This window comes from Leopardus geoffroyi, chromosome D2, assembly GCF_018350155.1.
Source record: "Leopardus geoffroyi isolate Oge1 chromosome D2, O.geoffroyi_Oge1_pat1.0, whole genome shotgun sequence".
Lineage (NCBI taxonomy): Eukaryota > Metazoa > Chordata > Mammalia > Carnivora > Felidae > Leopardus > Leopardus geoffroyi.
The window spans coordinates 54,842,568-54,859,779 of NC_059334.1; the positions used below are offsets into that span (position 1 = coordinate 54,842,568).

A 17,212-nucleotide genomic window follows, 5' to 3' on the forward strand; every position below is an offset into this window, starting at 1 on the left:
AAATATTGAAAGTAACTCATATTAAAAGTTCTAAAAGCCAAGCTGTGAGCAAAATTAAAAATGGTGACACCTGACCCAAGCCAACATGTGCCAGGTCTTGGACATCTCCTGTACTGAACAAAACGGTCTCAGGACTGTCTCCACAGAATCCCAACCCCACAGATCCAGCCTACCATCAACTCCTAAACATGAGAGGAAAAAAAAGTACCTATAACACAAGCAAGTTGGAATCAGTTAATAAGAGACATCCTTAGTTTTTATTTCATCTTTTAAAAAAACATGAAAAGTATCACATACCTTCCTTTTGGAACTTGAAGACTGAACAGGGGGATTGAATGTCATTGCAGCCATGCTGTAAGTCTCAAAAAGTTCTGTAGCAGATCTGTAATCACAGAAGAAAGGTAAAGACATCACCATACCCGTGTAACTTGAAAATAACTAGACTGTACCCAAAGAGAAGCATGCATTATTCTAAACCCATATAGTGAGGGACAACCTAATTTTGCTCTTAAAACCAACAAACTCATGTAAAATAAACCCTAAATTCCCATGTAATGACAATGTTATCCAACTAAATCCACCTCAGAGAGGTCTGGTGTGCATTGAGAAATACAAGGCTGGACAAAAGACAAGGCCGAGCAGAAGCCCTCCAGCTCAATGTGATCAAATCCCAACTCAACCACAGTTATGTGAACAATATGCAACTAAGTCATGGGGGTCTAGAGAAGTGAAGCACAGTGTTACCCTCCATGGCTTTCAAACAGCTCAATCTTTCAGTTACTGGCCTAGATTAAATGTCCATACCCATGGCTGTCCATGAATGTTTACTGATTTGGGGTCGGTTTACATTCTCTGAAGGAGATTGGGAAGGGCCTGCAACAGTCACATCCCAAGCTCCACTCTCCAGGGCAAGACCACCAGGAGTCTCCTTTCTCAACCTTTTGGGATAAACCCACCCTTCGTCTTCCTCCAGAGAAGGACATTTCTGGCACAAATGAGGCAAACGTTCAAAGTCTCTGACAAAAACATGCCATAAAAGGAACATGAATAAGAAAACTGACAAATAATTGTTTTCTCCTTTCTCTCCCTTTTAGAAAAGGCTGGGGGCACTTGGGTGGCTCCGTCAGTTGAGCATCCAACTTCAGCTCAGGTCATGATCCCAAGATGCAGGAGTTGGAGCCTCACATCAGGCTCTCTGCTTGTCAGCAGAGCCCGCTTCGGACCCTCTGTCCATTCCCATCTCTCTGCCCCTCCCCCATTCGTTCTCTCTCTTTCGAAATAAATTTAAAAAAAAATAAAAACTGGGGTGCCTCGGTGGCTCAGTGGGTTAAGCGTCCAACTTCTGCTCAGCTCACGATCTCGCAGACTGTGAATTCGAGCCCCACGTCAGGCTTGGTGCTGACAGCTCAGAGCCTGGAGCCTGCTTCCAATCCTGTGTCTGCCCCTCCCCAGCTCATGCTCGGTCTCTCTCTCTCTCAAAAACAAATAAACATTAAAAATAAAATTAAAAAGAAAAAACAAGGCTGGAGGACAGGTGGGAAGTATGAGGGAAAAAAAAAGCAAACGGCCACTTTATCATTTAATAAGACCAAAAGTTATCTTTAGTCTACCCAGAGGGAAAAGCATTCATGGAAAACTAGAGTTTATGTCTCATTTAGAAGGGAGGAAGCAGCTGATTTCTGCCATGTAAAAATACAGATCTATTTTGCCAAATCTCCCAGTACTTCAAGGAGCTGGAAATTTTATTTTTAGGTGAATTCCTCTAATATTTAAAATATAGCAAATAATTCCATTTTTGTTTAAACTGTGAAGAGGCCAGAACATCAGTCTGCTGACCTCCTGATCATTTGTCTGTGATCTCCAAATTAAAGAAACCAGTGGGCTGCAAATGAGAAAAATTTATAGCAAAATATTAATTCTGAGTGGTGGGTATATTACAAAGGCATCTTTTATGTCTTATTTTCTTATAATTCAAGTATTGCCTAATTTTGTAGGGAAAGAGGTAATATTTCTTTCCACTTTTCTGTACTTCCGAAATTTTTCAGAGTAAGAAGCTGGAAAAGCAACTTCTCCCGGCAGGACCCTATTCCCCATCTGGAGTGCACGACGAATGCTGGGAGTGGCGGCAGGTCATGACACACTACACAGAGATGACCGTGAGGTGCAAGAGAGAAACTGCCGCCCCGCTTGAGTGCCAGTGTCACAAAGCACTTCTTTTCTCTCATTTCTCCCTTTCTGGCCCTAGCAGGACCAGCCAGGAGGGGGCAGAAAGAAAAGGAATCTCTCTGTGGTTGGACTCGTGGATCTTCTCATAGAGCAAGTATGGCATTACCTATAACGTGCGTCAGGCATGTATTTTCACTATTCTACTTACCTGGATGTGCGAAACTTCTTTTTTTTAGAGAGAGAGAGAGAGAGAGAGAGAGAGAGAGGGAGGGAGGGAGTGTGAGTGGGGAGAGGGGCAGATGGAGAATGAGAATCTTAAGCAGGCTCCATGCTCAGTGTGGAGCCCGACATCATGACCCTGGGATCATGACCTGAGCTGAAGTCAAGAGTCAGACGCTCAACCAACTGAGCCACCCAGGCGCCCCATGTGAAACTTTTTAGAACCAAAAAAAATGTTAACTGATTACCAAAAACGAACTAACAAAAACACGCTAACAAAACCCACAGGCGACATGTTTTCTCCTTGGAACAATTCAGAAATATGAAGTGAGACCAAATCCCGATCAACTGGCACTTTGTATTTGAAAATCTATTACTTTATAGAGCAGACTTCTCATAAGAAAGAGCACTCGACTGCAATGTGTAGTCTGATAAAAAGGCAGTGCTGACTACTAAATACCTCCGGCTCAACTCTGGTTTGAGCGCTTCCGAGCCTTCAGAAGGTGCTCCGGCGATCAGGTGAGCTGCAAATCTCTGCACAATGGGATGGTAATGTCTCTGAAGGGCAAGAACGACCACGTTTTGCACAGGTCAGTACTTTATATAAATTACAGCACTAGCTGCAGTGAAGATTTTCCTTAATAAACACTATTTTTTAAATCATATATATATGTAATTCACAATAAGCACATCCCAACAGAAAAAATATTCTCTTTGCTCAGAGGACAACATAAATCTGTTTGATGACCAAGTTACCACTGACATACCTTAGTCTTGCTTTTACAGTATGAAAACAAAAAATCAAAAAGCAATTTCTCTTCTAGAGTGAAAAAAGTTCGTTTACAACAGGTTTCCTGAAACATTTTGCTCCAAGCCTCCTCCTATGCATCTGCACCATGAGATCACAACACAGTGCGGCCCTCTTGAAACTGGGGTGATGTCAGTCTCCTCAGGTCGGACCCAATATAGACCTTCCGTTCTGAATAGTGTTGGGGAAAGACTGCAGTAAACCTTCTAAACCACACCCCCAAACTGTCGTTTTCTGCTTCCTTAGAAAATGTACCTCAACATCTTAAAGAACAGTAAGAGCAAAGTGAAATGTAGACTATTAACACAGGAATCCTAGGGGCGCCTGGGTGGCTCAGTCAGTTAAGTGGCCGACTTCAGCTAGGTCATGATCTCGTGGTCTGTGAGTTCGAGCCCCTCATCAGGCTCTATGCTGACAACTCAGAGCCTGGAGCCTGCTTCAGATTCTGTGTCTCCCTCTCTCTCTCTGCTCATCCCCTGCTTGCGCACTCTCTCACGTGCGTGCTCTCTCTCTCTCAAAAATAAACATTAAAAAAAATTAAAAAACAGAAATTCTACAAAAGGCCATGCCAGAACAAAATATACAGAGGACTCTGGCAATAGTAACTACTTGGGGAAACACTGAAAAACACTGATCACATGAAAAAAGGCCATTCTTACCCGGAGTGCATGCAATTCCCAAAGAGCCGTGTTCTGGGCGTTACAGTACTCAGGTTCATCCAGTTCAGGAAGGAAAACCCCACTTCCCTGAGATTCATTGTCAAGCAACAAATCTGTTTTTGGGAAAGTCTGCAGAAATGTCACATAAAAAGAACTAATGAAATTAGTCTTAGTAAAGAATGTTATTGGGGTTCTGTACTTTTCTCTGTATTGAAATTTATTTTGATTTTATGCTTATAGAAGAGCTATAAGAACATGTACTTTACAGCTACATTTGTACGGACACAAAAATGTGTCCATCAACAGTGTTTAAAGAAAACACGCAGAACAATAATGTACACTATAAAAAAGCTGTGTTGTCTGTGTGCATGTGGCGTGTTTATATATGAATGAAAGTGTCTGCTGGAAGGACCCACCAAATGGTAAAAATAAGTTATCTCTGAAGAGTGTCAACAGGGGTGAGAATGCTTTCCTTTTGTAATTTTATGTACTTCTCTTCTCGCTGGATTTTGCCATTTTGCTGTTATTACAGTAGTACAGTAGTAATGTAAATGGGGAGAAAGATGCAAACAAGACAGCACTGTTGTTGCACACAGCAAAGCTTAGCTCTACTCATTTGTCTGCATGGCTACTTACATGCATTAATATTCTGTTAGTTGCTAAAATGCCAATGCTTGAATTTGGAAGAACATGAAGAGCGAGGGTACAAAGACGCTTGATGAAGGCAAGGGCTCTCTGCTGAGAAACTTGCTTTCTGCGCTTAGTTAGCATGACGTCAAGGCACTGGAGTACAATCTCGACGCCTTCGTTGGTAGCACCTACGACAGCAGATACACCCGTCAGGCCTGTTCCCGTTGCTTTTTCATTGCAAAACTTCACTGCACTCCAGAAAAACCCAAGATGAACTGTCATCACCTGTCCCAAATCATTTCCCTAACTAACGAAGTAGGGCCAGACTGCTCAGGAAATGCGGTGGTTGTACCACATCTCCAGTCAATTCCAGATACTCTCTCCACACTTCTACATAAGGTTAAACACAGATGTGTGACACCAGCAGGCCACCATTTTATATGCCAATTTTGATTTTTCATTTCTCATGGACTATAATACCAGTCACAATATATTCTTAAAAGGTAAGTATTTATTAAAAACACAATATATAGGGACATCTGGGTGGCTCAGTCAGTTAAGTGTCTGGCTCTTGATTTCGGCTCAGGTCATGATATCACAGTTCATGAGTTCCAGCCCCATGTCGGGCTCTGTGCTGACCATACAGAGCCTGCTTGGGATTCTCTCTCTGCCCCTCCTCTGCTCTCTCTTTCAAAATAAATAAATAAATAAATAAACTTAAAAAAAAAAAAGATTAAGAAAAAAACCACACAATATATAAATGTACATACCTGCATGTAACTTGAACAGTGTTTTATATAGATGTGTATAGAATTTCATTGGATCAATATTCAGAACGTCACCTTTGAAATTATAACAAGCAACAATTAGGTATTTTATAGCCTCCAAAGGATTAATATTCAGAATGTCACCTTTGAAATTACAACAAACAACAACTAGGTATGTTACAGCCTCCCAAAGTAAAGAAAATCATCTTACCTTGACCAGAAAGAATATGAAAAGCAGTCTGGACACAGTGAAGGCTTTCTTGATAGCTCAGGTCCTTGGAAAAAAGGGAGAAAGGGGACATTAAGAATAATAATTACCATTTATATCTTAAAAAGTAATTCATTAACAGAGTTACTTACACCAGATTCAATGAGAGTATGCAGTACTACTAATAAATCATCAAAAAACTCGACATTTATAAGGTGAGCAAACCTAGAATCAAACAGAGTTTAGTTAATGGGTGACCTAAAAAGAGAAATAAAACAGCCAGAAATTAAATTTGACTTTAAAACCATATTTTTAATATTCCTTATTTCAATGTTTGTCACAATGGAGACGGTGGTGATTATTGATGTTTTTCATTAACTCAAATTGGTCTTTTTGACAACACCCAGCATAAAATAGATGAGGCACTAAACAAACTGAAAATATTTCAGAAATACTTCTGCCCTATGAAACAAGAACAAACAACTACCCAAGGAAAGTACTCCATGCTGTTCTAACTCATAAAAGGGCCAGGAGCATCAGGTTCTAGGAAAATGAGGAGCGGGAAAAGGGAAAGAAATCTGTTATTTATAGGAATATGGATCCTACGAAAACTTCAAAAAACAAAATGAGAGAATACTGGGTCTAGTATCTAGTTCAGGCTCTGCAATCAATTACCTATTCAATCCTAGGTAAGTCACTTACAGTCCTGGAACTCTATTTCTAGAAATAACTGAAATCACTCAATAGAATAATAGAGGAAGAATCATCTGATCTACTAAATGTGAGAGCACTCTGTACACTATAAAATACTAGGCACTAAAGTACTTAAAAGTCAAGATATCTCTTCAGTATTAGTGCAAGAGCCTTTGACATTATATAAATCTTAGAAGTGATACATTCCCTCTGTGCTAGTACAATCTTTTTGGGAAGCAACTGGGCAATATTTATCAAAATTTAAAATGAGCAGACCCTTTGACCTGGCAATATATGCACATGAGGGCATGAAGGTATTTCCAATGCAGCATAGGGGACTGGTCAAATAAACGTATTATTGATTCATAAGATGAAGTATTATAAATGTAAAGAAAAAAAAAAGTTGGATATAGTCATGCCAACATGGACAGATACCAAGAGTAACCGTTTTATCAAAAAAGAAAAGTTATGAAACATTACATATAGTATGATTCCATCTGTGTGACAGAAAACAGACCAACACACACACACATACACACACACACACACACACATATAGGGATATATATATAGGAATATATATATAGGGAAAATATATACAGGGATATAGGGAACTTGTAATTTTTTTTTAAGTTCATTAATTTGAGAGAGAGAAAGCATGAGAGAGGGAGGGGCAGAGGGAGGGGCAGAGAGAGGAGAGAAAGCCAAGAATCCCAAGAGCGCTCTGCACTGCCAGCATAAAGCCTGATGCAGGGCTCAAACTCACAAACCATGAGATATGCCAAAGTCGGACCTTCAACCGAATGAGCCACCCAGGTGACCCTGTATTTTTAATTTTATATTCTTCTGCACCATTTGAATTTTTTAAAAAATTTTTAAGTGTTTATTTATTTTTGAGGAGAGAGAGATCCAGAGTGTGAGCGGGGAAGGGGCAGAGAGAGGAAGACGCAGATTCTGAAGCAGGCTCCAGGCTCCGAGCTGTCAGCACAGACCCCGATGCGAGGCTTGAACTCACAAACCATGAGATCATGACCTGAACCAAAGTCAGATGCTTAACTGACTGAGCCACCCAGGTGCCCCTGCATCACTTGAATTTTTAACGTAAGTATAACTAAAAACTTTTTTAAATAAAGCAATTGGTCACTGAAAAACAAACAGCAGGCCCTCTCTTTGAATCCTTTAATAACAAGGCCCAATTTTATAATCCCACTGTCAAATAGCTCCAGTCATTAGAAAGTAATGTCTTTATGGGGGTGCCTGGGTGGCTCAGTCAGTCCGATCTTGCAGTTTGTGGTGTCAAGCCCCACATCAGGCTCTGTGCTGACAGCTTGGAACCTGGAGTCTGCTTCATATTCTGGGTCTCCCTTTCTCTGCCTCTCCCCCACTCACACTGTGTGTGTCTGTCTCTCTCTCAAAAATAAACAAACAGGGGGCGCCTGGGTGGCGCAGTCAGTTAAGCGTTCGACTTCAGCCAGGTTGCGATCTCGCGGTCCGTGAGTTCGAGCCCCGCGTCGGGCTCTGGGCTGATGGCTCAGAGCCTGGAGCCTGTTTCCGATTCTGTGTCTCCCTCTCTCTCTGCCCCTCCCCCGTTCATGCTCTGTCTCTCTCTGTCCCAAAAATAAACGTTGAAAAAATATATATATATATTTAAAAAAAAAAAAAAAAGAAAGAAAGTAATGTCTTATACTAAACAGAACTTGCTTCTTCTCTATTTTCCAACCATCAGTCCTATTTCTGAAGCTGTGCTGTCCAATGACAGCCACTAGGCACATGTAGCTATTAGGCACTTAAAATGGGGCTAGTCCAAATTGAGATATGCTGTAAGTGTAAAATACACATCAGTTTTTGAAGATTTTATGGAAGAAAAAAGAATATTAAATAACTCCTTAATAATACTGAATATATGTCAAAATATTTTAGATAAACTGATTCAATAAAATATATCAAAATTAATTTCACCAATTCCTTTTTACTTTTTTAATGTGGCTAATTGAACACTTTAAATTACATACCTAGTTCACATTATATTTCTATTGCACTGTTCTATAGGATACTACCTCAAATAACCGGAAATCCATCACAACGACCATTATTCTAGCTCATATCCCCCAACAGGTTCACTAGAATATACCAAAAGCTCTCTCTCTGCAGGAAGAGTAGACAGGACTCGAGAAATGAGGTGCAAGCAGGGTTAGAACAGACTTAAAAGTTGCCTGCACGGACCACTCAAAACTCTGACAGTGGATAACTGACCACAGTGCGAAAGGAACAAAAGAACTGTGAGATAAACTTTTGGGACCCCCAGAACTTAATAAGCAGAAGGAAGGAATTACTGAAGGAGATTCAAAAAATAAAAGGTTTGAGATGAGAAAACTAAAAAATGTTAGGAATAGTTTCAAGGAAAGGCTGGTGACAAAGAATGAGAGAACAGAGAAGGTCATGGGGTCATCATTAGTGAAGCTCGTTTAAGGTTCATGCTTTTTTTGGTTTAGAAAGAATCTAAAAGGTTTCAACCTACACAGCCCTTACTTGGCAAGACCTTCTAGAACTGCTGGCAGGAGAGGTGACCTCTGGGCCTTCTTCAATATTCTGAAGTAGGTTACAAACACAATATTCAAAGTCTCTGTGTGCTGGCAGAAGAAACAAAATGACTTTAGTATAACGTTGTATATTTTCTCCTGAGTTACCAGAAAGATGACTTTCAAAGTTAAACCTTTTTTGTCCCTTCCTAACCCTCTCCACAATCCAATCTTAGGAGCTTCAAAACAGAATGAAGGTACACACCCTGAGATCTCCTAAGACCAGCAATGATCATGCCAGTTTCTTGCATACGGAAGCCTCATCAAATAAACCAAGATTATACTACCACAAATTGAAACAATAATCTCCAGTTAAAACCCTTTAACAAAACATTTTACAAGCATGAGAGAATGTGGAACTGCCTACCAGTTTAAGTTTTTTCTCAGTGCTCTCTGAAGCTTCTGCTTCTAGAAGCTCTCTCTCCAATTTCTCTTCTGCTTTCTTCCACTGGAAAGAAACAGGGAAAGAATAAGAGTATATAGCGCTGAGTGAAAAAGCAAGCTTCAGAGAGGCATATATATGTAAATATTCTGAAAGACATACCCTAGCACACAGATACAAGCACAATTACACAGACCTGGAGAAGAAGCATACACAAACCAAACTCAGGACAGTGGCTGCCTCCTGAGAGGAAGGCAGAACAAGACTGGGGAGAGGAGCAAAGGGGATGCTAACTCTATCACTAATGGTTTCTTTTCAAGAACAAAAGTGAAGTAAGTCTACTACATTTGCTCATTGTGAATGGTAGACACATGGGATATGCTACTCTCTGTAGTTTTCCACATTTACATTTTTTCAAAAGAGGAAAAAAAGGGATAAAAATAATTCTTACTGTTAAATCATCTGTAACATGGAAACAAGTCATTAGCAATACACCTAGACACACTGACATACAATGCATAAAACCAGATACTATATAGAAATTCAACAAAATATCAGTTTTTTCCACTTCCTTATGCTGTAAGAGCAGCAAACAATGTTTGCTAAGCTGTGTGAGACGCAGGGGGACCGACTGAGAAGAGTTTCCTTCCTGCATGCAAAGTTAACGGCCATGTTCTCAGTGGATCTTTTGTTTCCCCACCACAGCTACATACATGCTATTCCTAACACGGATTCCGAGTTATATTAGAATAGTATGGTACAAACAATTAAAATATTTACCTTCATTTGTTTACAATTATTAAGTCTATTTTTCTACTTCTGTCCTATTTTCACAATTTATTAGACACATTCAAAGACAGATATCCCTGAAAATGTTTTGTTTTGTTTTTATAAGCAATTTGATAACCCTAATAAACTATTTAGAAACGTTCTGAGAAACAATAATGATAACAATGGTGGTGGTGGTAATTAAAGTTTATAAAGTATGCCCAGCATCACACACTTGCTAAGTGCTTTACATACATTATCTTATTAAAGTGCAGAGTGACCCACGAGGTAGGTGCTATTACTAGCTCCATTTGTCAAAATAATAATAATAAAAAAAGAAGTTACCAAGGTCTCACACTAAATAAACAAGGGGCTGGAATTTCAACCTAGGTTTCAAATACAAGCCAATAAAGAAACATGGTTCAATTAACAAAAATCCACTCTGTTGCCAACTTTACATGAGTGTCACCTTTCTGCCAAGGAAGGGATCTGTGTATCACAATGAATCTAAGACCATCTAAAGAGCAAAAAAATAAAAGCCAGCACGGCAAGGAAATTTTTTCAGCTACTGCTCTTTTTGCCAGTGAACTGTTAGTTAATTCAATAAGACATTTCTTTACAAGAAGTAGAAAAATTAAAATTCTCTAAACATTAGGTTTTAACACATCTATATTTAACTATGATCTCTTCCTGTGCCTACATTATGATTTTAATCTCAAATCAAACAAAAAAGGAAATCAAGCAAACCTTTCTCTGCATTCTTGAAAGAGTTTTTCTCTTTTCCTTGAAAGTCATGAACTTTTTTGGTTTATTAATGTCCTCTGTATCTTTTTTCACTTCTACTTCCTTGATTCTTAAGCACAAGAATGTTTTTAACATCTAATATGAAGAAAACACAATATACAGCTTAATATTCATATCGCCCTCAAAACCTTTATACAGAAAAGCATTTAACAATGTTAATTCCTTCCTTTGTGCAAACAAACAAAAAAACTCTGATACATCTTCTATCACATTTCATACAAAATACTATCATGTTATTGCTAAACATATGTGGCAATTTGTGTCTTTAAAAGGACGCAGTATTTGGCTAAATACACATAACATTATTAGTATTCAGTGTAAGAAGTATAAGGAAGAGAGAACACATCACCTAGGATCGGTCGATAGGAGTACAACCAGTAGATAGGCCAGAAAAAGGTATGGGCCAGTATGGGAGGAAAGGATATAAATTACATATTTCTAAACCAATTTTAATTTGCCAAACCAGCCTCCATTTTGTAGTGAACAATTCTAATCTTCAGCTTCCTGCCCCCCATTAAAAACAAAACAAAACACATGTAGACCAATGTTATTAATTTTAAGACTAGTTATTTTCCTTTAAGCCAATGGGTCTCCAAATTCAGCAAACATAAGAATCATCTGGAAGACTTAAAACACAAACAGCTGGGCTCCATTCCGAGTTTCTGATTCACTAAGTCTGGAGTGGGGCCCTAGAATTTGTATTTCTAATTCCCAGCTGATGCTCATCTAGGGACTGCAAACTACTACCTTAAGCCATTCAAAAAATCCAGAAATTTGGTAATTGGTGTTTTGTGTACTACAGCAACCATCCGAACACAAAGACAAAAGGGGTTCAAAATACTAATTTTCTCTGGAAGAAAACACTCTCCTGACTTCCTGCAGTCACAGCAGCATTCCTGGAAAAAACACTTGAGAACTATAGGTTTTATTCCAATGTCCCAATATGTACATTTGTAAGAAAGCAAAGTATTTCAGTTTACAGCATAGAATGGAAACAAGAAAGAAAAGCATAAACAGTGAACATGAAGTCATCCCAGGTACCAGAAAGATCAGTTGGAGTATTCTGTAGGTATTCTACCTGCTCACAAATAAAAAATAAAGGAACTCCACATTAAAGATGGTCAACTTCTGTTAAAAACTTTTTTTTAATGTTTTTATTTTTGAGATAGACAGAGTGCGAGTGGGGGAGGGGCAGAGAGAGAGGGAGACACAGAATATGAAGCAGGCTCCAGGCTCTGAGCTGTCAGCACAGAGCCCGACGCAGGGCTCAAACTCACAAACCGTGAGATCATGACCTGAGCCAAAGTTGGACGCTTAACCAACTGAGCCACCCAGGCACCCCTAAAGATGATCAACTTTAAAAGATGGGCACCAAGAATACACAACGAAGAAAGGACAGTCTATTCAATAAACAGTGTTGAGAAAACTGGACATCCACATGCAAAAGAATGAAACTGGAGCCCTGTCTTACACCACTCACAAAAATTAACTTGAAATGGAGTAAAGACTTAAAAATAAGGCCTGAAACCATAAGACTCCCAGAAAAAAACATAAGGGAAAAGCTCCTTGGCATTGGTCCCAGCAATGAGTTTTTTGGATAAGAGACCAAAAAGCACAGGCAAGAAAAGCAAAAATAAACAAGTGGGACTACATTAAACGAAACATTTCCTGCAGGCAAAAGAAACCATCAACAAAATGAAAAGGCAACCTACTGAATGGGGGAAAATATCTGTAAACCACGTATCTAATATCCAAAACATACAAGAAACTCCTACAACTCAACAGCAAAAAACAAATACCCGAGTTAAACAATAGGCAAAAGACCAGTTTCCAAAGAAGACATACAACAAATGCCCAGCAGACATATGAAAAGGTGGTCAACCGCACTAATCATCGCAATCCAAAACCACAATGAAATATCACCTCACGCCAGTTACTAATGGCTATTATCAAAAAGTTAATAGGAGCACCTGGCTGGCTCATTCAGAGGAACATGCACCTCTGGATCTCGGGGTCGAGTTTGAAACCCACATTAGGTGTAGAGATTACTTAAATAAACTTAAAAAAAAAAAAGATAAGAGAAAACAAGTATTAGGACATGAAGAAAAGGAAACCCTGGTATACTACTGACAGGAATGCAAATTGGTACAGCCATGGAAAACAGCATGGAAACTCCTCAAAAAATTAAAACAATTATCATATGATCCAGCAATCCCACTTCTGGGGACATATCCAAAGGAAATGAAATCAGTATCTCAAAGAGATATCTGCACCCCCATGTTCACTGCAGCATTACTCACAACATGCAGCGAAGATATGGAAACAGCCTATATGTCCACTAACAACAGATCAATGAATATAGAAACTGTGCCATATACATACAATAAAACGTTACTCATCCACTAAAAAGGATCCTGACAGTTGTCACCACAGGGATGAACCCAGAGGACATCACACTAAGGGAATTAAGCCAGACATGGTAAAACAAATACTGTATGCTCTTACTTATATGTGGAATCTAAAAAAAGTCAAATGCGTACTAAAAACAGCTGTTGCCAGGAAACTGGGGGAAATGAGGAAATGTCAAAGGATACAAACTTTCAGTTATGAGTAAGCTCTGAGGATCTAATTTACAGCACAGTAATTATAGTTAATAATATTGTATAATTTGAAATTTACTAAGAGTAAATCTTTAGTATTCTTCTCACAAAAAAAGATTAAGAGACTACAGATGTGTTAATTAACTCGACTGTGGTAATCATTTCACAACATATAGTATACTAAATCATGTCGTGTAATCTTAAAAAAAAAAAATCACATCATACAACCTAAATATATACAAAAAAATACAAAAAACAAAAACAAACACCCAACAAATTAAAGGATGTGGTTTATATTACAGCATCACTAAAGTGGAAGTGTTTCCCTATGGGCAAGTTTCATGTTCAAGTCTTAGTATCTGATCACTCTACAGTTCTGAGTATTTATTTAAGCCCAATATTTATTTTAGCTGTCCAACTAAAATTATCAGCTCTGAGAAATGAAAGGGATTAGATAGCAAAGAAAGACTTAAAATTAGGGAATAAAACAGTTCTAGAAAGCATCAGTTTAACAATCAAAACTATAGGGCTAAAAATGAAGTTAATAAAAATATCTAAGACCCAAATGAAGACAACTATAAAATTTCAGTTAAGGACATAAAAGAAGCCTTAAATAAATGGCAAGACACATATTCGTAAATAGAAAAAAAACTGCTTCTTTAACTATTTTAATTCTCCCAAACTAATCTACACTTTGAATCAGTTCCAATCAGATTCTGTGTAGACTATTTCAGGAAAAGGAAGCAAAAAAAAAAAAACAAACAAAAAAAAACCAACCTTCATTCTAAATTCCATTTAAAATAATACATAAAAGTAATTTAAAATATTCTGGAGGAAAAAAAGAAGGTCCGTGCCTTTTATCAGTAATGCCCATTTTGATCAGTACCATCCTACAGATGAACTGTATACTATATACGATAAATATAAAGCTCCGGTTACTAAAAGCAGTATGTTACATGTAGGGGATTTACTGAATCAACAGAACAGAAAGTTGAGAAATAAAATTTTGTGTAGAGATTTAATGTAAAATAAACGCAGCATTTATATCAGTAGCAAAAGGGAAGTGGTATTGGAATAACTGGCTATCCATTTCAAGAAGTATATACGTATCAGATCTGCAATCATACCATCCACACACATAAAGATGTCAGATGGATTAAATGTTTAAATATAAAAATTAACACTCTTCTGGACGGACAGAATCTATAATCTTGGGATCAAGAACGTTCTTCCATGGATGGCAAAAATACATATAAACAAGTAGATATGTTTATATCTATATAGAAAAACATCTAGAAGAATACATACCAAATCATTAAGAGTAGTTACACCTGGTAACTGGTGAGTTTTCTACTTTATACACTTCTACAAAGAATAAAATTCCTCATTAACTGTTGTAATTTAAAAACAAAATGCAAAGAAAAGAAAGGCTTACCTCTGGTCTAACTTCATAATTTCTGCCCTTCACAAAACCAGAAATCACTTTAATTACACCAAGGGAAGCTTGGCCTAATTTATCTTGTTTAAACAGTTTCTTTACTGCCTCACAACACATTTCAGATATCTGAAAAATAAAATGTTACACTCAGCCAGCGTTTCTCAACTTTGGCACCACTGACACTTTAGGCCGGACGATTCTTCACTGTGGGGGGCTGTCCTGTGCATTGTGGGGTGTTTAGAAGTGCCCCAGCCCTGACCCGCTAGATGCCAGCAGTAGCCACGGCAGGCAGTTTTGACAAACTGTGAGCAGACGCGGTCTAATGATCCCCAGAGGGCAGACCAGCCTCCTGCTCAGAACCACCACACTATATTTCTGTTCAAAGAATTTTCTTAGACAGTGTTTAACAAAGTGACCCTATGTTAGCAATAAATCATAACTCCAAAAGAATTCTGAAAGAGAAAAAATAATAATAATCACAAAGCCAACAACAACAATCACTTAAAGCAACCCACCGATTTTGACACGTCATTCATGAGAGGGACAATCAGTACAATGATGTTGTTGTGAAAGTTGAAATGAGACAGCGCCACCAACAGCTCGCACAGGCTCTTCACAGCCACTTCTGCCAGTCCTTTGTATGCCTTTAAGGAAACTACATTACTTTTCTTCAGTTTCCTTTGCTTCCAATCTGATCAAAAGATAAATGTAGTTACTTCACTCATTGATTTAAACTTCAACTAATTAGCTTTCTTTTACAGTAATATGCAATAACACAACAACTCAATACACTGGACAAATTCTTAAATGAATTGTGTCTGAGACACGAATACAAATGTTACCATTAAAATTTATCTGCCACCATCTATGGTCTGACTCTAACCATAATGTTAAGAACCTTGGCTTTCCATACATATTAAAAGATGTATCATTAGGGAAAAAAGACCTCAGGGATAAAGGGGGTAGGGGAAGACAGGGAACTGAATGCCTTAAAAGAATCCTTGGGATGGGCTCTACCGGACTTCCCCCAAAACACTAGACTACAAGTCAAGAAGCCTGGGTTCAAATCCTAGTCATCTATTAACTGGCTGGTGAATATGAGCAAGTTCCAGATTCTGAGCCCCAATCACTTCCATGTTCCAAAAATTCTGAGAATCCAACACATCGTTTCTCCTGACTTCTTGCTGATGCTGTGATATCTTTACCCAGGAGGGCCGGAAGAGATTTAAATTTTCCTTCAAAATAGCCAATGATTCACAGTACCTCTTTTCTAGAAGTTTCTACATACATACTCGGCCTGCTACTGTAACATAGCATCTAGAAAATAAAAATATGCTGTTTTTTCTAGAGTAGGTTCAACACTTCCCTCTACATCATATACAACCAGAGATAAGAAAGACAGTGTGGATGATAGTGCCTTTGTTTTAAACTTGCTTCTCACATATATGAGTCTTCCTTAAACAGGCCGTATTCCTAAGAACCGTATCTTCTATCTACTTAAAGCTGATGAGACTTCATAATGAATGGAGGAATAAACAAAATGTGGTAAAGATATATATACAACGCAATATTATTCAGTCTTAAAAAGAGAGGAAATTTTGACACATGCTACAAACATCTTGAAGACATTATGCTAAGTGAAATAAGCCCGTCACAAAAGGACAAATACTGTATAATTTCATTTATGAGGTTCCTAGAGAAGTCAAATCCACATTAAATTCAAATTAGGAAGTAGAATGGTGGCTGCCACAGGCTGGAGGCAAGAGGACATGGGTAGTTAATATTTAATATGGGGAAGATGGAAAAGTTCTGGAGATGGATAGTGGTGATGGTTGTACAACACTGTGGATTTACTTAATGCCACCACACAATACATTTTAAAAATAGTTACAATGATAAATTTTATACCTATTTTACCATGGTTTTTTTTAACATAAAAAGTGACTTCATAGGGGCGCCTGGGTGGCTCAGTCAGTTGAGTGTCCGACTTCAGCTCAGTTCAGGATCTCGCAGTTCATGGATTCAAGCCCTGCATCGGGCCCTGTGTTAACTGCTCAGAGCCTGGAGCCCCGAGCCTGCTTTGGATTCTGTGTCTCCCTCTCTCTCTGTCCCTCCCCCACTTGTGCTCGCTCTCTCTCTCAAAAATAAATAAATTTTTTAAAAAAGAGGACTTCATAATGGTTCCAGCTGCTCAGAAAAGGCCCAGACCTGCATAGTGCAATACAGAGGCCACTAGCCACATTTGACAATCGAGTACGTGAAATGTGGCCAGTCCAAATTCAGATGTGCTGTGTGAGATATGCACCAGATTTTGAACTTAGTTCCAAAAAAAGAATTAAGGTACCTTACTGATTTTTTAAATTTATTACATGTTGGGACGCCTGAGTGGCTTAGTCACTTAAGCAACCAACTCTTGGTTTTGGCTCAGGTCATGATCTCACAGTTCATGAGTTTGAGACCCTCTGTGCTGACAGCACCTATCAGCACCTTG

At 38.5% G+C, this 17,212-nt stretch overlaps 1 protein-coding gene across 1 annotated transcript in view; it reads right to left on the reverse strand.

Annotated features, from left to right (window-relative positions):
- NOC3L (NOC3 like DNA replication regulator) overlaps positions 1-17,212 on the reverse strand; it is a 31,079-nt gene that overhangs the window by 1,380 nt on the left and 12,487 nt on the right. The window contains exons 9-20 of the mRNA XM_045438275.1: positions 15,237-15,412; positions 14,719-14,847; positions 10,627-10,758; positions 9,097-9,177; positions 8,680-8,780; positions 5,610-5,682; positions 5,461-5,524; positions 5,253-5,324; positions 4,489-4,670; positions 3,853-3,981; positions 2,846-2,943; positions 298-382 (exon numbers count right to left, since the gene is read on the reverse strand). Of these exons, the coding sequence (XP_045294231.1) occupies positions 298-382; positions 2,846-2,943; positions 3,853-3,981; positions 4,489-4,670; positions 5,253-5,324; positions 5,461-5,524; positions 5,610-5,682; positions 8,680-8,780; positions 9,097-9,177; positions 10,627-10,758; positions 14,719-14,847; positions 15,237-15,412 (1,322 nt within the window). The remainder of the gene's footprint in view (positions 1-297; positions 383-2,845; positions 2,944-3,852; positions 3,982-4,488; positions 4,671-5,252; positions 5,325-5,460; positions 5,525-5,609; positions 5,683-8,679; positions 8,781-9,096; positions 9,178-10,626; positions 10,759-14,718; positions 14,848-15,236; positions 15,413-17,212) is intronic.